The sequence below is a fragment of the Schistocerca cancellata genome, chromosome 2 (genome assembly GCF_023864275.1).
Source record: "Schistocerca cancellata isolate TAMUIC-IGC-003103 chromosome 2, iqSchCanc2.1, whole genome shotgun sequence".
Lineage (NCBI taxonomy): Eukaryota > Metazoa > Arthropoda > Insecta > Orthoptera > Acrididae > Schistocerca > Schistocerca cancellata.
This window is the reverse complement of record NC_064627.1, coordinates 547,328,410-547,353,907: the sequence shown is the minus strand read 5'-3', so window position 1 is coordinate 547,353,907 and position 25,498 is coordinate 547,328,410. Positions and strand designations below refer to the sequence as shown.

General features: G+C 36.5%; 1 protein-coding gene across 1 annotated transcript in view; it reads right to left on the bottom strand.

Moving 5' to 3' along the window:
- Window positions 1-5,530: 5,530 nt before the first annotated feature.
- Window positions 5,531-25,498, bottom strand: part of LOC126162127 (uncharacterized) — a 306,222-nt gene continuing 286,254 nt past the window's right edge. The window contains exons 3-4 of the mRNA XM_049918416.1: window positions 24,260-24,397; window positions 5,531-7,432 (exon numbers count right to left, since the gene is read on the bottom strand). Of these exons, the coding sequence (XP_049774373.1) occupies window positions 7,182-7,432; window positions 24,260-24,397 (389 nt within the window). The 3' untranslated portion in view covers window positions 5,531-7,181. The remainder of the gene's footprint in view (window positions 7,433-24,259; window positions 24,398-25,498) is intronic.

The window sequence follows — 25,498 nt, the reverse complement described above, 5'->3', positions numbered from 1 at the left end:
ATTGGTTTTTAAGAAATTATCCTAAATCAAAGGTTAACACGTATGTTTATATATATGATATAAATGGATTTTTAGATAACAAATCTACTCATCAAGTGTTTCCTAAATCAAAAGTTAACACATCTGTTTATATAGATGATGTAAATGGATAGATAAAAAATCTACTCACCAAGCGGTGGCAGGGTAACACACACACAAAAGGATGAAGAAGTTTAGGGAAAGTGGTACAGTTCAGAAAAGTCACCCAAAACCCCCTGTCAGGGAAACTTACTGGATGGGATGAGAAGGATCCTGCCCGGTAAGTCTCCCCTGACCCAGGGTTTTGGGTGACTTTTCTGAGCTGTACCCCTTTCCCTAAATGTCTCCAGTCCTTTTCTGTCACTCCTTTTCCTTCCCCTTCAACTCTTCTGCCAGAAGATAGAGCCACTGACCCCAAAAGCTTGTAAAAGCTAAATCCTTTTGTGTTTGTGTTCCCCTGATGCCTCTTGGTGAGTAGATTTTTTTATCTACCCATTTACATTATATTATCAATAACCAATTATTTTTCATTGTTATATTTACATATATGTGGGCACTTACAAAAAATTAAATCATACAACTGGCAGCCATTATCTCAAATGCAATTCTGAACTCTGCCAGCAGTTACTCACAGCTAAGGCCAGTAAGCATTCGTTAATGAAACATACATTTTGCTTAATGACAGCTTTCATGATTACAGTGACTTAATGCTGTGTCATTAAAATGGAGGCAAGGTATCACACAAACATGGTATGCTGTGTATGTGTCATCCACTGTTCCATTGCTACTGAAATTGTGGACAGTCTCAAAGTGAATGACATGTATGCTGTTTAACCCCACCCATCCTCCTCCACCACAATACTGACTGCACAGCAGTAGCTAATCAAAAAATGTGCACTACCCTTAGGTCACACTGTAGCAGTAGTTTGGTATTTTTTATTCTTTTTACATGAGTTCTCAGTTCTTGAATATGGATAAGCAAATATGTTATAAGAGTACTAGCCAGTAAATACGAGTTTAATTTTTTCAAGTTATAGAAACGTTTAGCTTTATAGCTTTTGCACTAGAACACAGAAATAATGTTTGTACCTCTTACTGTTTTCTGCATTTCATCTGCAGCTGATTCATATTAATAGCTGCAAATATCAGCATAATTCTACATTGGTCTAACAATAGTAAGTTTATACTCACTGAACACACTTTCTGTTGCATGTTGTGTCTCATTACACTTTAGAAGTTGAGGCTTGTAAAATGAATAAATTGTGTAGACTACCCTCCTGCAGCTTACACCTTTCTGATAATGTCTCTGAGACACACATTTGTTAACTCAACCAAGTTATACATGTTTTTTGAAACCTCATTTATTCTCTTCTTCCAATTCGTACTAATCAGTGTAGCTATTCTTTGCTTGATTCTCATTTCTGTTATGAAAGTAAACTTCATTTAAGTACTTGTGAAAATCAACAGTGTTGATATGATCTAGTTGCATGTCTTTGAACAGTATGGGTACTAAATGTTATTATCTCCTTACTTTACCAAATCTGTTACTGAGATACTGTAAAAAATGCAGCATTGTTCATTTCCACTTGAATCCCATAAAATATTCTGTAATATATTTTATTAATTAAAAAGTATGAAGTTTTGATGTTTTTGTTTCAGCACAAATCTGTTTTTGGAATTAATGTTATCCAATTGCTGAATGCATGCTATGGATAATAACAGCATACCAAATTCTGTAGCACATTGAAATATCATTGGTGTACTGCCCACATAATATGTTATTTGATGCTGAAGAGGTACAGTTCTGATTTATTATTATTATTATTATTATTATTATTATTATTATTATTGTCTTACAAGACATTTGGGACATTGTTCTCAGGTTCTTTCTTTCTGTGCATGATTCATAATTGTGTGCAGTATTAAGACCAGACACACACTAATGTGCAGCTATTGGTAGGACAGCATAATTTATGTAATTTTATGTTGTTGAATGGAAAAATGAGTTTGAGAAGAAGAGCGAAGCATGTCAGTACTGTGTCACATGTGGCCTTTGTAGCATTTCTGTGGTAAGTTGTGCCTGAACTGTGCCATTCAATAATTGCAGGACAAGGGACTAAAGTACATGAGAAAAAAAATTCAATGATAAGAACCTTTGTAGCAAATTTTTCCGTGAATATTAGATGGAAGCTTCAGGCTGCAGTTTGATGAAGGTAATCTAATTTCTATGAAAACAGTGGCAAAATAGTTGTAATTGAGATCAGAGTTAGACTCATATGCTGGGCTAAACACATTAATACTACACAATCAGAAATCAAAGTTATAAAATCTGTAGGAAACTAAGTAATGAATGGAAAGAAAACATTTTTGTGAGTATGAAAGTAACGGAAATGATGCCTAGAGTTGTTGTAATCTTTTCTATGCCCTAAATTTGCTACTATACATCTGTGAATTTTTAGGGCCCATATTATGATAAGGGTTAGATTAGATTAGATTCAGTTTTTGTTCCATAGACCTAAAACTGAGATGACTCTCATGGGTGTGGAACATGTCAGAAAGTATAACATAAAAAAACATAGAACACTCGAATATAGTACTTGCTTCTCTGATCATTTGCCAGGGGATTGTCAAAATAAGCGAATCAACTGGAACTGATAATATTTACAGAATTAATACACTGTCAGAATGAAACATACTGGTAATTATTAACATCTTATTAAATTTATCTGACAAAATACCTAATCTGGACTGTTGTGATGAAATGCTGTCAAAATTGAAATCTGAAAGACATTTTTACTTAAGCTGATCTAACAGTACCTGTTAAGATATTCATCTATAGAGCAGAAGGAGTTGCCTACCAAAAATTCTTTCAAACTCTGTTTTATCTGAAACCAAGTTTCTATTGGTTACTGGCAATTTATTGAAAATGTGTGTTCCTCAATATTGGACCCCCTTCTGAACTAAGGTAAGTGATTTTAGGTCTTTATGTAGGTTGTTCTTATTTCTAGTATTGATGATATGTATCAAGCTATTGGTTGTAAATAGAGACATATTATTTTCAAGATATTTCATCAAGGAATAAATATACTGACATGCAGTGGTTAGAATGCCCAGTTCCTTGGACAGATTTCTACATGATGAAGGTTTCCTCTAACAGAGCAGAAGAATGCTTTGTATACCCTCCTCATATTCAAAGAATTTTATGAGATTAACATGAAACACATAATATAGAGAAAAGCACATTAAGATTTTAAGGTGAAGATAGACAAAAAGTAGTCTTTATTTCTGACAATGTGAACATGTGAATTAAAATATAACTAACTTATAATTTTTTATTTGATTTCATCACAGATATGACAAATGGCTAAATGGAGAAATGAGGAAAAGAAGAATCAGTTCTTTTGAAATGTAATGCTGCTACCAGATGCATGGACATGAAAAAAAGATTAATAATGATATTCTGGTGAGTAGAGGGCATATCATGATTATGAAAGACCATCAAGCCAAATGACCCCTTGATCGGTCTTATGCTTTCTGTCCAGAGTCTGTTGCAGATCATATTGGAATGACATCTACATGACTAGAATGCAATAGAAAAACTGGGGATGCAGTATGCTCTTCAGTTTTAGAAAGATGGGGATATCAGTCCTACCTTGAATGGGTAATAATGGAACAGGGTAGGAGACAATAAAAGTATGAAAAAACTCCTCCAAATCTACACAAGAAGAAATTATTTCTGGGGGCAGACAAAGACAGAATTTAATTTGTGTAATGAACACAAAAACTTTCATTTTATATATATAGACTACATCAACGCATGCAGAGTTCCATTACACAAATAAAATCTCTCATCAGTGAACTGCTTTAACCTAAAGAACAGAAATTAAACAGCTTCCAGCGATTCAATTGCAACTACATAATGAATTTCTATTCCAAGCAGAGAAAAGCTTAGGTGTCTATATCCTTTGTGGAATAACACAGTACTGTGGTAAGTGTTTGGAGAGAGGAATTATGTAATGGAATGAAAATGTTCCTGAAACAGTCGAAGCCAACTTCTAAGTTACAGGCTTTTAATTTTCATTGGATTTTATATATTTTTAGTGCAAAATAAGTCTTAAATTTTTATTTCTACCAATCAAATATAACAAAAAGTTAAATTAAAACCAAAATTTTTCTCTACTGTGTCATAGAAAATGTAATTTATATAGCAGACTGTATTGCTATCAAGCTCGAATTCCATACTGAATTTTAGTGTAGTGATTCACATAGTATAAATGTAACATTATGAAAGTAATGGAGTGTGTCCATGTGCATTGTGATGTATAAAAACATTAGAATACGTCAAAACATTAAGTAGAGTTTAGAAAAAGAAAATAATCAATATTTACAGTGGCTTTGTTTATTTACCTGCTTCTCCTAATTGTCACTGATTTTTATGTACTTCTCTTTCAAAATAAGTGTTAAAGCTCCTCTAGCAGGCAGGTGTCTAAAGTTACCTGATTGCTGGACTGTGTATACCATATACCAGTTGATTTTCCAAAGGATCTGGAATAGGCAACCGTAATCTCATGTCTGACACATTGCACAGTAGATTTTTGTAAGTGCTAGTAAGTAGTCCAGATTTCTATGACTCCTCTTGGTCACATGGACAAAATCAAAACAATAATCCATTTCATGCCACACGCTTGGAAATGTATGTGGAGTCACCAATGGGATCACATTAGAAATTTACATCGTGAGTTCTGGAGGTGTTTTCAGAGAAGGAGACACATACACAAGGTCTCTCACATAACTGCATGGAAAAACGTCTGTAGGTAGCAGGTCCAGTGTCTCTAGGTGGCCAAAGCAGAATACAGTGTCATTATGTCTGGTATGACAAATCCAAGAGAATGTAAGATGTTGATCTAAAAACATGCAAACCTTCTCAGTCACTGCATTTGCACACAATGATCAAAAATAATAAAATGACTTTTAGAGTCATTGTAATTCTCATCAATATATTGCAGTGCATTATATAGTTATATTTGTTTGTAATCACTATATTCACTTTTGAGTGCCCTGTACTGTAAAGCTGCTTTGAATACACTAAAACCATGTAACCACATTGAAAGATAAACTGCATAAATTTAAAAGATTCAAGATTGATTCATTACTCTTCATTCAAGTAGTGGAAAACTTAATTTATAAGATCAGTAGCCATGTTATTCTGCAAGTTCAGTTTTGTTGACAAGGTGATTAATTTAGAGCTGAACAATATTTACATTTTGCTTTTGAGAAAGAAGGTTGTAAATAGATCTGGAGTGCTGAGAAGTTGTGATTCTTTGTAACTTGTATGTAAATGTATGCTGAATCATATTTTAATATATTGTTTTTCAATAATGATTCTCTTAATAACACATTATCATATTTTAGAGTGTGTTGCAAAACAAGTAGTACAATAGTTCTGGCCTAAAATTAGTAACTGACTGATGGATGGATCAAAAGTAAAATAAAACAAAACACATTACTGGAATACTTCTCTGACATCAAACATAATGTTTCACAGTGTCACACAATGATCCTTTATTGTTTTTTGGATATAACAAAACAATAACCTGTTACATTTCTCAAATACATTTCTTAAAAGAAATAATAAGAAAGAGTATGCAAAGCCTGGTAAACAACAAATGACTGAAAATTAAAACAATACTCTGATGTATTTCACAGAAAGTTCATGCATTATGATGTAGTGTGTACTGCATTAAAAGAGAGCAGGCCATCATCAGAAGATACTGCCCATAGGAAACACAGCAACTTAAATGGGAAATTTCATAACAACAATATCATTCTTTCATGGCAAAGTATAACACATAAGAAATCATTAACAATCCTTCAATTATAGTTGTATATAACCTCTCAGGCACAATTATGAATTTGATATTGAGCATCTTGAAAAGAAATTTAGAATAAAGAACTATTTGGTCCACAATAAAATATATGTATACATCTGTGAAACTAGCCATTATCTTTCAGGTAACACTCACAAACACATAACAACAGCTAAACTCTCACAGGTAAAAGGACCACCAGAATGTTTATAGAAACAATAATGTAAAACTGATGATACACCAGTTTCATTGCAATGCATCACTGAACATCTACACAAATTCAGCAGGGAACTGCTACCTTCAGAAAGTATTACATCAGGAACATCAGTGTAGGAACAGTCACAATTTTGGGCCTTTTAATTGTATTTAGACCAGATTTCAGTATGCAAATTGCTTGTGCTCTGAGCTAACAAGAACAGTTACATACATAAAAATGTCTTTTTATAGTGCTTGAAGTACACAGATTTACACCCATCACTAGAAAAAAGGTAGTTGGGCTTTATTATTTTGTCAGTCTTGTGGATCTAATATTCTGTAAGATTCACAAGCTCTCAAAGATAAAAAAAAGACTGATGTGGTTCCACACCAGTTAATGTGATTGTCAACATTTACAAAATCTTGCTCAGACACCAAGGATATTTGAAATGAAACCATTTACATGGAGGGAGATGTTAATGTCCTTATTTCATGTACAATTATTAACACAAATGAACTTTTAATAGTGCTGCAGAGTTTTTGTCCAGCCTCACTTGACAATGACCCTACATATGTTTGGACTGTAATGAGCAATAAATGATATCTAATACCAATTCTGCAGCCATTTATTAATATTAACTTAAACAGATATTCATTTCATCATTCCAGAGTGGAAAACAACCAAACTTTGAGTATGGATGTAAACTAGCTGTGGACAATCACCATCTCATCATTTATATCAATGAGCAATTCACAATATTACCAAAAAATGTACAGTCTGACAAATAGACATAACATTGTATTGACAGATGTTTTCAAAGCAACCTGAGGAACAAGCCTGTCAATAGTTTCTTGTATGTTTGTACTCTTCATGTTCAATAACTTAAAACTGTAACAAGAGTACAGTTGAGAAAGAGCACTGCAAGAAAATAAGTTCCAGATATTGCAAGTAACTCAGGGCTTAACTAGATAACGTTAACCCTGTTCATTCCTACAGAAAAAGAAGAATTGCCACAATGAATCCTGTGTTAAGATTCTGTCAGATTGCCAGTAAAGGAATGAAACAGTTTCACTGCTCCATCCATCCAGCAAAAGCCAATACTACCGCCCAATGATAGTGGGTTCATCAGCCATTGCAATTTCTTCATTTGGAGCACGAGCACCTTTGTGTTTACGAGAGTACATCATGAAAGAGACACCAGAAAATAACAAGAAAACGAACACCATCCATGCAAGGTATATGGAGAAACCATAGTGGTGTGTGGCACCTGGCGGGAATGTGTATGGTAGGTGTTTCTTCTCGTACGCCACTGAGCTGATCAAGACCTCAATCACTGCCAGAGTTGAGCCACCTGAAACAACAGGGAAAATGTTTATGTGACATCCTAAATTTTTCTATGGTGTAAGTGCATTTAAGAACAGTAATGTCATTTCTAAAAATGGAAATAGCTTTCCCTCTCATTACATGAAAAAGTGGCCTGTGTTTTTCTAAGAAACTATAAAAGAAAGCTATCCCTATGTACAGTCATGCATTAAACATACCGGTAGATCTCCAAGAGCATTTTAAAAATGTATAAAAATGAATTCTTAAAACTGGAGACAGATGAGTCATGTACTGCTACTGTAGGATATTTAGCACTGAGAAAAAATATTTATTTCAATATTTTAGTCATTACATTTTTACAGCTTGATGTGAAATGAGAATTGATAAAAATGTCCAAATGCAGATAAAATTGTAAGATATCACCACAGAGGACAAGGCAAAGAAAAAATGAAAGACTGACTCATTTTTCACAATCATTTATACTTAACTGACAAAATTGACCATGCATTGAAGTTAATGCTTTCATATGATGCATATCTTCTGTAGTTCCAATGAACACTACAAATTTAACATGTTTTCCTTCTGTGATTACTCCAAAATGAAATTTCAAGTACTTTAGTAATAAGCATCTGTTCAGTTTGCATTAATTAACTTAATATAGTGGTGGATATCATCATTCACAGAAATTTATTGAGGAGTTGGTGGTTCATTCAACAACTGGTATTTCATATACAGTGTTTTTTTTTTAAGTCATGTAGTTCTTCAGCCAATAGTATTGCTCAAAACTAAAACAAAAATTCTGATAATCATATGTTCAGAAACTAACATCTGTTGAAATATGGGCCATTTTATTTGTGACGAGTAATGTTTAATTTTCAATGATGAAGTCAATTCTACTCTTGCTATTCATTGGATGATGAATTACCAGTAATCTTGTAGACCATTGCCCTTGCCGAAAAACAATTGTAATTTATACGTGGCAAGGCATTACCTCTTTTTCTACAGATCACGTGACAGTACCCTACTAAAATGTTTCATGGATGATAGACTGGCCAAGGAGGTTTAGTAGTATGACCTCCCCATTCATTGGAGTGGAATGCACTGCATTATTGACTATGGGGACATTTAAAGGTGTTGATGTATGTCCAAACTGTGTGCAGATGTTACAGATGCATTTGACCAGTGTATGTGATGAAATCCAAATGGAGCTACATATATTGGAATGAGTATGTGATTCACTGTGATGAAGGATTGGAAGATGTGTCAGAATGTGTAGATAGTGCATGCAGCACTGCCTATAGTGTTTACTTCCATGTAACAGACAGATGAGACTGAGAGGACAGATTTGCCCTTATCTCTGCAGGTATTGGTTTCTGAACATATCATTACATGAGCTTTTCTTCTATTTTTTACCAATAATACCTCCTGTAGGAATATGTGGCACTTTTTTAAACACCCTGTCTAATTGATTCATCATTTCCCAAGAAATAAATTTTTCTTGTAATATTTTCAGACTAAGGCAGTAAGAACCATGTGATTGGTACATGTTAATAGATATTTTTATATTATTAAAATAATTACAAATGATGTGTTCTTGAACTTAACAGTTTGACACTTTTTCCGCATATGATTAAAAAAATATTCATCCAGCAAAATTATCAACAACACGTTAATATACCTAAAACATATTTATAATTTTTTAGCAGTCATATTGGATTTGGCATTGAAAATGAAAATCTGGAACACAAAAAATTCTAACCTGAGGAAAGCCTTTTTGGTACAACTGAGAAGCAGCATCTTTTGAATGTTAGTTCATTTGCCTAGATGAAAGTGTGAAATCTCCCAAAACCACATACAAATTGGACAGTAGAGCTGACTAAACAGCTCAAGATAAAATCTTGATGAGATGCATCTTTCCTCTATTTGACACACTACTATAACAATGTTTTAACAGAATTCACAGTTCTGTAAATGCAAAAGTGTTATCCCCCAGTTGAGTTCAAGTAGGTACAAACACATGTAGGTAACACTTTTCTGAACATTATGAAAATTCAGTCCCTTTTTCACCTGCAGCACAGAATACAGACTGTCTTCTTACAGACTGATAAATCTTGGCCTATAGATGGAACTTAAATATACATATTTACAGAATAATACATTGTCATGGTTGTCACAAGCACAAGTTGCTTGAGAAAAGTAATGATACTGACAATACTGCCAGTGATCTAGCAACTCTCTGTTGTTGTTCTTGTGTAGGCCAGTGTGTTCATCCTCTACAGATGCCCAGTCTAAGTATCAGCCCCATACAGCCATCAACAGCAGAATTTAGGGCAACATAATGACATCAAGCTTAAACTTGGGAATCTGAGAGTGTGACCTTTGTAAAGTAGAAAGAGGTCTTTGGGGAACATTTCTTATGAAGAGTATATGTATTTTCTTGGCACAAATACTTTTTGGAAGGCTAAGAACACAATGAAGATGAACCTTGCTCAGGAAGATCTTCCACTTGAAAACCTAATGAAAACATCGAACATGTGTGTGCTTTTGCGAGGTCACACCAATGTGTAATCATAAGGATGATGGGTGATGTGTTAAACTTAAAGACTGTCACCATACATAAAATTTTGACTGAAGTTTTGAACATGTGAAAGGTTTGTGCCAAAATGATACCAAAAAAACTTCACAGCTGAGTGGAAGGAAAAATGTATTTGTTGATCTTCTTGATCAATGACCATGAATGGTTCAGTTGTGTGATCACAGGTGATGGATCCTGGATTTTTTAGTATGACCCTGAGACAAAGTGGCAAAGTGAGGATGGGTACTCCGCAACCGAAGAAAGCTCAAATGACCAATCAAAGATCAAAACAATGCCAATTTGCTTTCTTGACAGAAGGAGTATCGAGAATAAGGAATTGGTTCCTCCAGGGAAAACTATCAACCAAGTGTTTGACAAAGATGTCCTTGAATGGATTAGGAAGGGGGTGAACCAAGTGAGACTGGACACTGCAGATGAATGGATGCTCCATCGCAACAGTGCCTGCATCATCACCATTTTGGGACTTTGGAGAGCATTCAACAGCAGCACCAATATGTTAAAGGCACTGTCAAGGCTGGAAATGATGACTCTACCAGTGTATAACTGCTATAGGGAACTACCTTGAAGAGGACAATATTGGTTTTTGAAAGAAATAAAAACTTTGTTCAACAAAAAATTGACTTCATTACTTTTCTCACAGATCTTGTTTTTGGCTCTTTCTTCTGAATATGTTGCCAATTCCAAGGTGGACATTAGGGTGGGACCTAAGAGTAAGGGCTTGAATTGCTGCAAGTGAAATGGGTATCAATAAAACTTATAATTGATCTCACAAACATTTGGATGTTTCCTCTAAACGTCATGTGATTTCCAAGGATATGGTTATGGTGGGACCTGGTAACACAGCCTCCCCCTCCCCCCTGGATGTGTAGTGGATTTTGCACCTATGTTATAGTGAGGATGACAATATACCTTTGTCTCTGGCTTCCAAACATGTAGCCTGCCCAATGTCCTGTCATTGGCTGAGTACAACCAGCAGCTAACGCTCCCCCTTCAGTTCCCATTGTACCTTATGGTGAGCACTGACAACACTGCCGCGTGGAACACATAAGTACACCATAGGCCCATGTTTGGCAGCCTGATGAAATTTACTTCCCACCCATCACTTCCCTCCCCACATTCACTATAGTTTGTAGCCATGCTGGAGTCACTGTTTCTTCTCCAAATTTTCAAAATAAGCCTGCACAAGACCTTCGTCACCAAAGCTTCATCTGTAAATGTAAGATAACCCCTGTATTAATCTGTTACACAACATAAAAATGTTGATCTTTGCAGCAAGTTTAATCTGTGAGTATAAGGTGACCTGTATTTTTTGAATGATGAATTTGGGGAGAAACCCTCAACTTATGATTAGGTAAATATGTTGATTGGGTAAATATGCTAGGTTGTATCTCCAAATATCAGTTCTTATATTCTCAAAAACATACAAAATGTATTGCATATTTTATTGTCCTAACATATCACTCTGCCTATGGCCTTCAATGCAATACACTCATTTCTGAACTTAATTTATCCATTTTCATACAATGGTGATTTGAAAAGTTCTCAGAATCACCACGAGAGGTCAGGGCTAGCACAAAGAGTTGTTCACATGATATTCATTGTACTGTTGCCTGTAAACACGTGCCACATCAGTGCTCTTGGAAGAGAGCTGTGGCAGTGACATGGCTCTGTTGTTGTTCCCACATAGTGATTTGTGAAGGTGGAAAAAATTGAGATTCAAGCAGTGATTAAGCATTCCATACAGAAAGTTATGAAAAGCAAAGGACATTCATGCCGATTTCCTGAATGCACTGGGAGACTCTGTTCCTTCATATTCAGCTGTTGCCAAGTGGACAAATTAATTTAATTTTGGTCGGTAAGAGCTTATATGATGAGCCATGCAGTGGTCGGCTAAGATGTATCACTACTTCAGAAATCATTGCAAAAGAGCACAAAATGGTTGTGGAGGATCGCTGATTGAAAGTGCTTGAAATTGCTCATGCTTGCCAGATGTCATCTGAAATGGTATATCACATTTTAAATGAAGAATTAGAAATGAAAAAAATTATCTGCAAGATGGGTGCCATGACTCTTTATGCTGGATAAAAAACGCATGAGAATGGACATATCGGAACAATGTTTGTCTCATTTCAGGAGCAATTAACGAAATTTTTGCACCAGTTTGAGACCAAAGATGAAACCTGGGTGCACTACTATACCCAAGAGACAAAACAACAGTCAAAGCAGTGGAAACATGCTGATTCTCTACCACCAAAGTAAACAAAGACAATTCCTTTGTCGGGAAAGGTCAAGGCATCAGTTTTCTGGGATGTGAATGGGATTATGTTTGTAGATTATCTCCCCACTGGGTAAACAATTACTGGAGAGTACTATGCTAACCTTCTGGACAAACTGCAACAAAAGACACGTGAAAAAAGGCCACGTTTAGCAAGGAAGTAAGTCATCTTCCATCAAGACAATGCGCGTCCGCACACATGTGCCATCGCCACGTGAAAATTGCATGAACTTAAGTATGAATTGTTTCCACACTCGCTTTTTCACCTGATATGGCTCCATCAAACTTCCATCTCTTCCCGTAACTGAAAATTTTTCTTGGTGGATGAAGATTCACTTCAATCGAAGAATTGATAGCTGGAGTTGACAACTAATTTGCATGCCTGGAGAAACTTATTTTTGAGATGGGATCAAAGCACTGGAACATCACTGGACTGAGTGCATTAATCTACAAGGAGACTACACTGAAAAATAAAAAAAGTTTCAGTGATGTAAGCACTTTTTTTCTATTCCGTTCCGACTACTTTTCAAACCACCCTCATACTATTACTTTGTTTAAATAGGGTTTCAGAATGGAGGTTTGTACTGTGGTGTAAATATCTTTAATGGTTTCCTGGCTATTATCAGATAGTACAAGCCCCAAATATTCACAAAAAAATAAAAATAGTACCTTATTAGGCACTCTTCTACAATATAGGGCCTATCTGAATTGCTGGACTCAGAATGTAAATTCCAGTTAATGCTAATATTGATATTAAATATATTTTCAAGTTTACAGGCACCTGACAGTGTCCTCTGAAATCACTTAATTTACTTACATGCTTAGTATGAAGTAATAATAAAAACAGTATCTGAGTAAGTAAAAGGAAGGATAGTCACTTTTGCCAAAATAACTGTTTTTATACATAATATTCTGATTTATAAAGTATTACAAATTTATAGAGGTCAGAAACAGTCTGAAAAGCCTGTAAAGGTGTTGCAAAGTAAGTTATGCTGAGAAATAACTGTTAAGAAAAAAATTTGGTATGTTGTTCCTTTCCTGAGTTGATAGCATTAAAGTTAGTCAATCAGGCCATTGCATGTGCAAATTCAAGTGGCTCACCAGGGATGGTGTTGCCAGACATGTTCTTCATGTGTTTTCCTAAAACCAAACAAGAGAAAGATACAAAAATGAGACGTGGGACAGAAGTAAGGATTAAACTTGAGCCAAAGGCCAAGCAGTCTCGTGTGCTGTCATCTATTCCATGAGAACAACTTACACTAATTGTTTCTGGTGGGCCTCTTGAATTTGTGTACACAATGGCCTGATTGGATAACTTTAGTGCTCTGAAACAGTGTAACATATCAATTTATTTAAATGACTACTTCTCAGCACAACCTACCTCGCAACCACCGCACAAGTTTTTCAGACTCTCTGTGATCATCTTGTATATGTAGAAGAAATTCACATAGTGAACAATTTCAATAAATGGTATTGCTATTATACTTCACAATGGTTCTCCCCACCTATGAATGTATATACTGAGAGCTTTTCTTCATTTGTTCTAAGTCTTTTCTTTTTCTCCTCCTCTGGTAATGCTGTGTCTATAGGATGTGGCAGATACTATATTGCTCCCTTAACGATATAATGCTCTGCCATTGAACTATTTTTCCCAACTTGGTACTCAAATTATCTTCTTCCTTTCCACTACCAAGCCCCATACTGTTGGCTTTTAATAACTTTTGGATATTTTTTTAAAGCTTCAGTCTAAGTTTATGGAAGAAAATTCTTCAGAATATTATATTTATAGCATTTCTTCTCATCAGCTACTTACTATTATTTCTCTGTAGTACCAACTCTCAGATATGTACTATCTTCTTCAAGAAAAGACATCAATCTGAAATCTTTCATTCATTGCATAATAGCATTACACTTAATACAAAGAGGTACTTCATGTTTTACACAGATTATTTTATTAGAAATGCTACCTGAAATTATGGTGTTACTTCAGGGGTCACATTAATAATAATTGTAGCAGTTACATTTAGTAGTCTATGGTCACAAACATTACATAAATGAGACTCTACACATCAACAGAAACTTTCAATTGAAATGTGGTGGCTGTCTATAGTTCCTAATTGATAAGTTAGTTTGTAACCATAAAAAGATTCCAGAAGGCTTATATATAGCCAGTCATCAGTGTAAAGTGAGATATAAATAAATGTTAGTGACAACAGTTGTTGCAGTCTATCTAACTTTTATACAGGGTGTGCCATTTAAATCCAGACAAATGAAACTTTTTTAAAAAATAAATTTAAAAAAAAATGCAAATGAAAATGAAAATACTTTTATGTGTAAATAGTCATATCTTTCAAAAGTAATATTACTCAATGTAACCCCCTTCAGCAGCACTGACTGCCTCCAGTATTGTCCTGGAGTGATCACACACAGTCATTAAAAGAGTGCTGTCCATATTCGTGAATGCTGCCTTGAAGTGGTGCGACATTAGGGTGCCTCATCTTATTGGCAACTCTTTCAATGATGCTCCAAACATAATAGTTGAGGGGGCTAAAATCTGGGCTATTCAGGGGCCAGAATTCCTTTGACAAGAACATGTCAACATTATCTGAGAGCCAGTTTTGGATTAAATGACTCATATAAGGCCCTCCTCTGCCATCCAATGCATTGTTTGTTTGCTGACATTCAATACTGATGCCAATTTCCTCAATGACTGCCATGGGTCCTCCGAAATTGGGGCCTACACCTTTTCAATGACTGCCGCAGTTCACAACATGTTTTTCCTCAAATGAGGTTCCCTCATGAGGTTAGTGGAAGCTTCCTCAGACTCTGTTGAAGTATTATACTTGGCCACAATATTGTAAACAGTTCATCTTGGGTACACAAAGAATTGAACTATTCTGGTGGGCAAACACACAGTGTGAAGACTTTTGATAATTGCAGCTCTTTGGTTGTACTCCACACTTCTCCATAACATCTTGGCCATTTTGAGGTTCCTATGTTTACTAGATTCCTATGGCTTTCAGTTGTGACCTTCAGCATAACTACAATACTGCTGGAAATTCAAATTGAAAGGTGTCTTGATTTAAGTGTAGCACCCCATAGAGGCAATACATGTGTCATTACACCTGATAAATTCTCAACCCAGAGAGATAGATATGTACATGAAATTGGATAATTTTTGGTGAGGGGAAGAGAAAAACTCACTACATGCAGAAGAGGAAATAGATATTAAGATAATTGTTCATGCCAACATTTGATGAGAGAGAAAACTCATCACTGTATCCTCAAGTTCCCATTACAATCAGTCATTTAGAAAAGAAAAGTAAAAAAGTAAATACGAGAAAAGCACTATTTGGTTTTCCACCAGCACCTACTGCTTCCATTCATTTCATTTTATCGGGTGCTATTATGCATCGCAGGATTCTGGTGCATTATTATTTGTGATTCTACAAACTGCAGTTCAGTGTATTCGAACATTGTCAGAAAAATACTACAGTTTTAGCAAACACTTCAGTATTTAGGGTGGTTTGTCTTCTAATGCAGTTCATGAGAACTTACGCAGGTTTACTTTGGCACAATAACAGTTTGTGTGTGGTTCTTCAGTAAAGATGGATGAGAACCTATGCAGAACATTGATGAAATGAAGTCCCCAATATTTTTGTTTGTTACTTCCTCCCTCAGATTCTTAATGAACTGCGAGAAAGGACTGGTCCAGCATCTTGATCTGTGGATCCCAGACAAACCCCACTCCCCTCCCCAACTGCACAACATAGATATAGACCTGTTAGGAGTTTTAGAATTGACACAACCTGCTCCCCTCCCTCAACTATGGCTCCATCCCAGCCTAATCAACACAGATTCATTTCATCTGAGTTAGTCTTGTGGTGATTTGGTGAAAGTGTGTTAAGTTTTCTACATCTGGGAAACCTTAGTAGACTGAACAATAGACAGATTATAAATTTAATTGCCAGTTGTAAATAGAAATACATTCGCCACCTCTTATTGTTTGGTTGAAACTGTCATCCCAGATAATGATGCAAGTTATAATGGTAATGACGGTGAATAAAAATAGTGAAGCTATGGTTGGTTGGTTTAGATAGTGAGCATGGAAAGAAGAAAAGGTAAAAGTTATTGTTAGTCATTTCTTTTGGTGTACTTTATTTCTCTTTGTATTATCAAAATATTGACAACCAATAAACAGCATAAGTTTAGCATAGGTATAATATTAACTTACTTAGGCAGGTTCTTTGTATCAATAAAACATTCTGTAGTTTTGAAAATGAAATTTTCTTGAGAAAGCTTCTTTAAAAGAAAGGGAGTTGTCATACATGTAGGATCATCTCATAGCCAGGGAAATATATTTCTGCCAAAGTAGGTACCAGTACCCTACAGTAGTGGATCGTGCATTTCAGTTTGTCTCTGAACAAGCTTACTGAAAGAAATAAAGTAACGAGCCACTTTTTGTGCAACTTTATTTACACCGATACATTTATATCTTCATCAGTTCTTATAAATTGGCTATATGTCAAATGCTGCACTGCACCAGTGCATCAGTGAAGATAAGAGTGTGTGTATTATGCATTTAAATGCTAAATAAGAAGCTATAAGTTACAGAATAAAAAGCAGCTGCACTATTCAAGAGGTTCTATTGATGAAAATAAGTGTATTACACAAACTGAAGATTTAAGGAAATCTAAAATGCATTTAGGTGTAAACAGAGCTATATAAAAGAAGGCTGGGTGCTGCATTACCTCAAGTAATTTAATCTCCAGGCATATAGCATTTTCTCTCACTTTGTAATTAAAAAAAAAATATTTCAAGGTGTTGATACAATAAACTGATTGTGAACACTTGTTCTGTGTGCAGCAAAAAATATGTAACAGCTCTCAGGAAAAGAAATATGAAAAACTGCTTCAGGTTTGCATTTGTAGGTAATCTATTTTCGTTGAAAACCCATGCCAGAAGTTTATTTGGAGCACGCTGTTTCTTGTCATACTTCCAAACCCAATAGACAATTGTTTGGAGTATTTTTAGTATACAGTCATCAGGATTTTGGCTCACTCACTGGGAGTTCATTGTAAGCTCCAAGCCTGTACCCACATGTTACAATTCAGTAGTACTGACTGTCATACTTAAGAACAACAAAATATGCTTGGTTACAGATGGACTACATCTTTTCAAAAAAATAATGAAGTGAGAGAATGATACGAAGTGTACTAGCAAATATTCCATTTCAGCTCATAATTATCCCTTTTATCAAGCAATTTCCACTACACTTGATACAACTACTCATTCTCCAAAACTATTAATCAAGTCATCAGAAACATGTCACAGTCACCCACCTGTAGAAGCTCTTCATTCTTACCTTTAGCAGATGCAATACAAGACAATGTAAAAACTGGCAGAATTATTTCTGCATGGTGGATGCAGGTACATTTCAATTCTACGAAACCTGAATGGTCTCTACACATTTTTTACTAATGTGATGGGACTGTGGCATTAAAACATTACAGTATAAGTCTCAGTTGAGTGGTTTCCAGCACCTCCTTGAGCTGGCACAGATATTATTGCATCTAATACAACCAAATCATGGAATCAAGTACACACAGACCAAGAGTTGCTTAGATGCAAGGTAATCAAGGAGAAATACCAAAAGTGATGTTCTGAGCATAGAGAGCATGCACATACATCAGCCACTTTCTGTGAGAGAACAATACGTACACACTCAAAATTTAATAGAGCCTGACTGTTAATAGAGACATTACAAATAATTCCAATTTTAAAATACCATATTTTTTTTTCTAAGTATTTAAAATCTTAATACAAATATAAATAGCATAAAATTTTCCATTTCCATTTAACATCCCACAAATGTTCTCTCATTGATCGTGTGACTGTCATCCAGGTGGTAGTTCTATCCATACTTTCAGTAGTATTCCATTTTCAAATAATCACAGTGTACTTACTTTTCTGTAAGATATACCAGTTCTGTAGTTGAGAAAGTGGGTAAGTATAATCCTTAATACAAGAGCTGCTCACCCCAGAAGAACAAATTATATCATCTCCTTCAAAACTCAGCCATAATGTGTGAATGACCTGACTACATTTAACGTTGCTTTCAAATTTACACTTTTAACCATGTTTATATAGATGAAATTAACTGTATGATTGTATCTATTGCAGCGCAAGAAAAAGGATTTAAGTGTTCCATTTCTGAACTACTTGTTTTATGTGTTCAGCCTATTTCACAGCATCAAGTGAGCTGGAGCATTAGTTTTGGTACTGCCAGCAGATTTCCTTCCCCATCACAGTCCTATTCAAGCTAATACTCCAACCCTAATTACAACTTTATCAATGGGATATTAAACCATAATCATCATCAATTCCTTTCCATGTCATATCACTCAACAGCAGACCAACTGAAACACTATCAGAGGTTCCAGAAGCTTACTACTGATTTTAAAATTAATTGTTATCAAGTTTTTTTGTTTTTATTATAGCATTATCCTGATTTTATTTACATTGAAAAAGAGCAAACATGCTGTATACCAAATGAACATACTGATCAAATCACTTTGAATTTCATGAAAATCATACTTTGTGTACTCATCAGTGATAAATCTGATTGTGAATGTATACTGAGAATATTCGAGCTCTTCTTACGCTTTCCTGCAGAACCTCAGTTGTCAATCTTATTTTTGTTTAACATATGCCATCCAGTACAATGCTATAGGCTCTACACAGTCAAAAATTAATGGAGCTAACCATGTGAGTGTGGAGCTAAACTAGATATGGTAATACAGGTTGTCAGGTGACAGTGTGCTCCAGTGCCATACACCAATCCTAAATCTATGAAGACAAATCTTCCTGGTCACTTGCATATACTGTTCATATCACATTGTCTGTGAATAAAGGAACTGTTACCACATTAGTGACTTTTAATGAATATGTCCTGATTCTCTCCAGAAGTCCTTTTCCTCCAGCACATCATGAATTTTGAGCTTAGAATGTGCTCCAGGATCTTGCAACTGATGATCTTTACCGATGGGGCAGATCCAAGTGGGAGATGGAAGAGTGGGAGTATCATGCCCCCACCTCCCCCACCCCCCACCCCTTACCCACACACATTTTCACATTTTAGTGGAAAATGTTCATATTTTCACAAATACAAATTTCTTATTGAACCTCTTGAGTGTAGTGAAAATTAAGTGTCTTGAAAATGACAGTTACTTCTAGAAATTACAAGCTATGTTAACACAGTTGCTTGCTTGAGAGCAAGGTCCACATCCACAGGTTGACTGTACCTATTGTCAACAGTCAAATCAATTGTGAGTTTGCAGGCGAAACAGACAAACCACAGGAAGCTAAGACAAGACAGCAAGGGAAAGGCCCATATTGTGGGGGAAAAAATTATAGAAACAGAATTCCTCTCATCCACATGCTTGTATAGCTAGTATGTACAAATGTCATCACAATCTTAACACTAAATAAAATACTGATAACGCCAAGGGCACACTTTTACTTTATATTATGTAAGTTACCAAATTTGTTGCTATTATAGTTCTTAAATCAACCGTGTGACACTGAATGCTTCTCAAATATTCAGACAAATGCTTTTCAGGTGCTGTATTTCCCAGAATGGCAATTTCTTGGAAGTTATGCTAAGGTAGTGCACCAAACACTGATGTAAACAACAAATTGTTATTAAACATATGTATTTTCCATTGTAATTATAATATTTTATTACCAGTATATTAAAATATTTTACATATTTTACTGCTGTTATTATTAAAATCGTAGGCACCTGTGGCAGGCATATATATATGTTTTCTATTGTAATTAAAATATTTTATTACCAGTATATTAAAATATTTTACATATTTTACTGTTATTATTATTAAAATCACAGGCACCTGCCGCAGGCATATTAAAAGTAAGTGTTACTGTGACTTATATTTTGAAGGATAGCAGGATCATAGCAAACTGTGATGCCTGATCCAATAACGTAATCCTGGATTCACAACTGGTTATGGTTACTCATATGTAATTTCTTATTAATGACTCCCCACAGTGTGTTGGATGTGAAGAAAAAATACTGTTTGTTGATGACAGCAACATGGTATGACAGCTAAAACTCCAACACTGCACTCAAAAAGCAATCCAAAACTTCTCACTAAAAATAAAGTGAAAGGTACTTGTTGTTTTATTGTGATTAAGGGTAGTACAAATTGTCGTAGATTTCTGGGAGGTTATCATTGACAAATCTTGAAAAGAGTTAACGGATTTCCGTTCCTGGCTGATATAAGCATATCTAGGTCTTCCCTCGTCAGTCATCCCAATCTTCTGTTATAATTTTAAATCTTTCATCAACCCGAACTGCAATGAACGTACCGAGTTCTATCGGTAGAAAATGAACTATTTAAGCCAGGGGTGACCAAAATTTGGAGTTCCTTAGGGCTCAGCGTTGCTGGTACAATTGCCCCCTGTCACGACTAGCTGTCTGAGCGCTAGGAGCAAAGATGAAAATACTGATGAAGCTATCAATTACTCCGGAGTCCGCAGCTCATCTCTAGCCAAGCTTTCAATTATTTGCTTCTTGCCATTTCAGCGAGCTAGCTGGAACAACCTCGGAAGGCAGTAATCTCTGTGGCCTTTCACCACTCATCTGCTGCGTCCGGCATGAATCGATTTTGTCCAGTACCCCAAAGTTTATCTGAGAACCACAGAATCGAATTAACTCTCAGATACTCCCAGCTTTTATCTGACCATGCGCGGCAATGAAAGTATTCTCTATAATCTCTATAATTCTGCGAGGCAATTTGACTGAACTTTACAATTACTCATGTATGTGACTGCACATTCAGAGTCCGCCCAAAGCTAACTGGCCTCGTCATGTTCCCAAAACCCTTTCAGCTCTCCTCTTCGCATCACTAACGCTGTCTATTCTCACTACAACGTCCAAGACGGCGCCAAGCCCGCATTTTTTCAGTCCCCACCAACCAGTTCTCTGCCTCGCTTTTGTGCATGACGGCATACGCCAATCACATACCGAGAAGAGGGTGCAGAAATACATCTTACGTGGCGCACTTCTGTCTAGAGAAAGCTACCAGAAACTTCTCCCGTAGAAATCGGACGGGCCAGTGAAACGCCTCACTTGTAAATTTGGCGTGAATGTCCATTTTGACATCGGCATATGCCGACTAAGTCACGTAGACCACACAGAAATGCGCCGTTTGGCTCTCCTGCAATTTTTTTTAGCGTGTCCATCTCACCACTGGGTCACCAAAGATAATGGAGCCTCCCTTGCTCTCTCACCAACACAGAGCAGAAATCCGTCCAAAAACTTAGTTAAACCTACATAATGATGCACTACAATGAATCGGTACAGAGTTGGGATTTGCTGATCAGAAAGGGCACTTAAAACTGTAAATAACACTCGTGTTAAGCCGGCACTTTCTCTTGGCATCGGCACCACTGCATAGAATTGAAAACAAACAGTAACATAATAGTGATACCAACTTAAATTAATCGATCGTAGAATCAGTGAAAGAGATACGAAAACGAAGTACGTCTTACAAAAGTAGCTCTTCACGTAAAGAAAACTTAATTGTATGTTCTTCCTGCTGAATGAAAAACACCATGATGCTAGATTAAAAATACAGTGCTGATGTATTAGAATATGTAATGGACACCAAATTCTTGAGGTTGAATGTAGACTGCCAGTTGAAACAGACAGAACATGTAAAAGCTTTGGCATAGAGACTGTGCACAACATTTTATGCTCTCTGAATAGTTGAACCATTGTGAAATATTTCAAGCCTCAAAGTGGCCTATTTAGGATGTATAGCCTACATTCAATCCTCAGTTACGGAATCATATTTTGGGGAACAAATGTTGCAAACATAAAGACTGTCTTCAATGTACAGAAGAGGGTTATACAGCTAACAACAAACATTAGCATTAGGGCCCACTGTACTGATTTATTCAAAAAGCTAGAAATTCTGACTGTCGTCTGTGACTACATTTTCCAGGCTATAATGTATATAAGAAAAAATATTCGTCTGTATACTACAAACAGCTCAATACACGACTCTGAAACTGTACCCAGTCATTACTTATACCTAAACAGGAAAAAAGTCAAAAACACAGAGCAATATGCTACATAATCGAATAAAACTGTACAACTTGCTACCACAGGAAATTAAGGGTGTAAATAAACTTCATATCTTTAACCAAATGCTAAAACTATTTTCATTAGGTAAATGAATACTTAGAATAAATACAGGTAGTCACTTCATACTCATGAATACTCCATATTTTAAGAAACACTATATGACGTGAACATTCTAAACTAATTATAAGAACTGTAAAAATCGTAAGTATTCATATATGTATATTTACTAAGTACGTTTGTACCAACAGTTGACTACATGCATACAATTTTATTGTTCTACGTATGAATAAATATGTCACTCAATTAATCAACCAATGTTCGCTCGGAAGTTGATTGTGATGGACCTGCATTCTCTGACGCGAGAAATTCCTGTCTGGCTTCGAAGAGATTGTCATTGACAAGGTGAGTCTCCAGTCCTTGCTGGTGACTATATTTCAACGACCACTATTCCAAGGCTGTGAGTGCATCATTCCTTGTAGATATGTCTGACACACCGCATTGATAAAGCAACAAATCAGTCAGCTTCATTCGCGATATGACTATGAGCAAGCCCAAGTACCATAAGCCCCTTCCGTCTTTCTGTCACTTCTCCAGGTCAACCTATCTTCCTGCGCCCATTTCGTACAACCGGCAGATACGTACCTACAACTTCAATGCCATGCTGTCCCAGTATCTCGACGTCTGTACCAAAATCCTCGTGCGTTCATACTGGGACAGAGTTGTTAGAGAGGCCATCGAAATTCGCACAAATGACGACCTCTTAAACCCTGACTGTGGCTATAATCTTAGCAAGGCTTGGGAACCAGCGATTTGGTTAATCAAGAGTAAATCGAGCAAACGTATAGTTGTGACGACCACAGCGGACAGAGCCATCACACCGACGTCATCTCAGACGCCGTCGCAATCTGTTCCACCGCGTGACCGTGGCGCGGGGCGCGGACGGCGGAGGGAGTGCGCCGCGGGCGGAGGGTATTTAAATCGGCCGCCGCCGCGACCGAAGCCAGTTCCCCCTGAGCAGCCATAGCGTACGGATCTCCGTACCGGCACGTTCACAGGAGCTCAGTCCGTCAGTTCACCTGATGATGGCGACATGTATGATCGCCGAAATATTGTGCCCGTTGGACACTGTAGACCGACAGTACACCCGTGGATATTTTGATTATCAAATACGCCGGGAGAAACTTAAGAATTGTAGCTATATTGTTTGACATATTCTCACAGGACTTTGCTCTGACATAGAAAACCTCTTTTCTTTCTTCTTCAGAAGTGCTCCATATGTGACCCTTACTGATTCTGCAGATATCAAGTTTTTCCCACGTTCCGCACAGTAAGTCCCTATTAATTCTTTCAAAAGCACCGTTGATGTGAGCTCACAGTTCCGGTAGATTTGCTGATAGAAGAGGCATAAATACTAAATATCCCACGTAACCCCTCACAAAACATCTGCCTTGGTTTAGGCCGCGAGACTGGCGTGAATACATTTCAAGCATAATACACGCTTTATCGGCGCCTGCCATCATCTTGCCTAAATGCTCACTACCGCACTCTTATGACAGAAATCTGAAATGCGGCTGCAACAGTACAAAACTTTTTGAATTTTTACAATATGTTTGTTGAGTTTTGTGACACTATGTAAATTAACATCCAGTGAATTTATGAAATCGCTTCAATCATTTGTAGTAAGGTAGTATTTACAGAGCTACAAAGAGGCCAGCGTTCCCCTGTAAGGGGGTGCCTAATATTCTGTCGGGTGAGCCTGGGTGAATGTGGATGTGATGGGCACTCCCTGTTAGAACAGGACGGTACTTACAAGCGAGGAAGTGTATGCCACCAGCCAGCCTCTTGAACATGTAGCGAGGATTCCGGAATGTGTACACCGAGAAGAAGGTGCCCATGAAGATGAGCAAAAGGCTGATGATTGAGAAACACACCTCCGACCGCGTGTAATCTGAAACATACAGGCGTTCATGCAACCAACTGCGGCGATCTCCATCGAGCGGGACATAGGTAAAAAGGTGGAACTGTCGCCAACTATACATAATGTGCTTGCATGTGTCTATAAGGTGCAGTCAGATGAAAGCAAGACTGATGGTAAAAAAAGTTAGTAACCTTTTTAATCGCCATAGCTGCTAATACATTTGTACCACTGTGAGACAAGACAGTTAGTGCCTTCATGGACAAAGTTTTGCAGCTGCCTAAAGAACCATAATTGTACACACTCGGGCACCTCTTCGTCTAAAGGAAGTAGATAGACAATAATGTCTTTCTTCAGGGCTCCAGAAATATGTAAATTTCATGGGGAGAGAGGGACTGTACAGACCGTCTAAGGACTTCCCCGCGAAACTTCTGTAGTGTAGTCTAAACAACCTTGGCAACACGTGGGCAACCGCATACGTTGTTCCATGAAGGCATTTACCTTTTTGTCTCACAGTGGGATAAATGTATTAATAGTTATGTCAAATTACTTTTCAAATAATAAACAACTGTAATTACTTTTTTCCATCTGTCTCGTTTTCATTTGACTGCCCCGCTATCTGTCATTTGTATTGTGACATTTATATATAAATGCACTAATACCTTTTTTAGTAAGAGGATAGCATTCATTCTGTATCTCTCCGCATATAGCTTTCTTCTTTAGAATCTAGTTTGGTAACGGCTCATACTTTTCAATATTGTCTGTCCAGTATTCATTCTTGATATTAAACTTCCATTGCACACCTTCAGCCAATAAAAATTCATAGTGTTTCTCAACTAATATTGTTACTGATACGTAATACGTTCTAGAAAAAGAATCCTTTTTTCTTAACTATAACTTAATTACTATTATTATTATTTCTATTATTATGCTAACCCATTACTTTGTAATCAATCAAAACGTGTAACAACTACAAAAAATGTTAAAACACGATCTATTATATACACTGAAGCGCCAAAGAAACTGCTATAGGCATGCGTATTCAAATACAGAGATACGCAAACAGGCAGAATACGGCGCTGCGGTTGGTAACACCTACATAAGACAACAAGTGTCTGGCGCAGTTGTTAGATC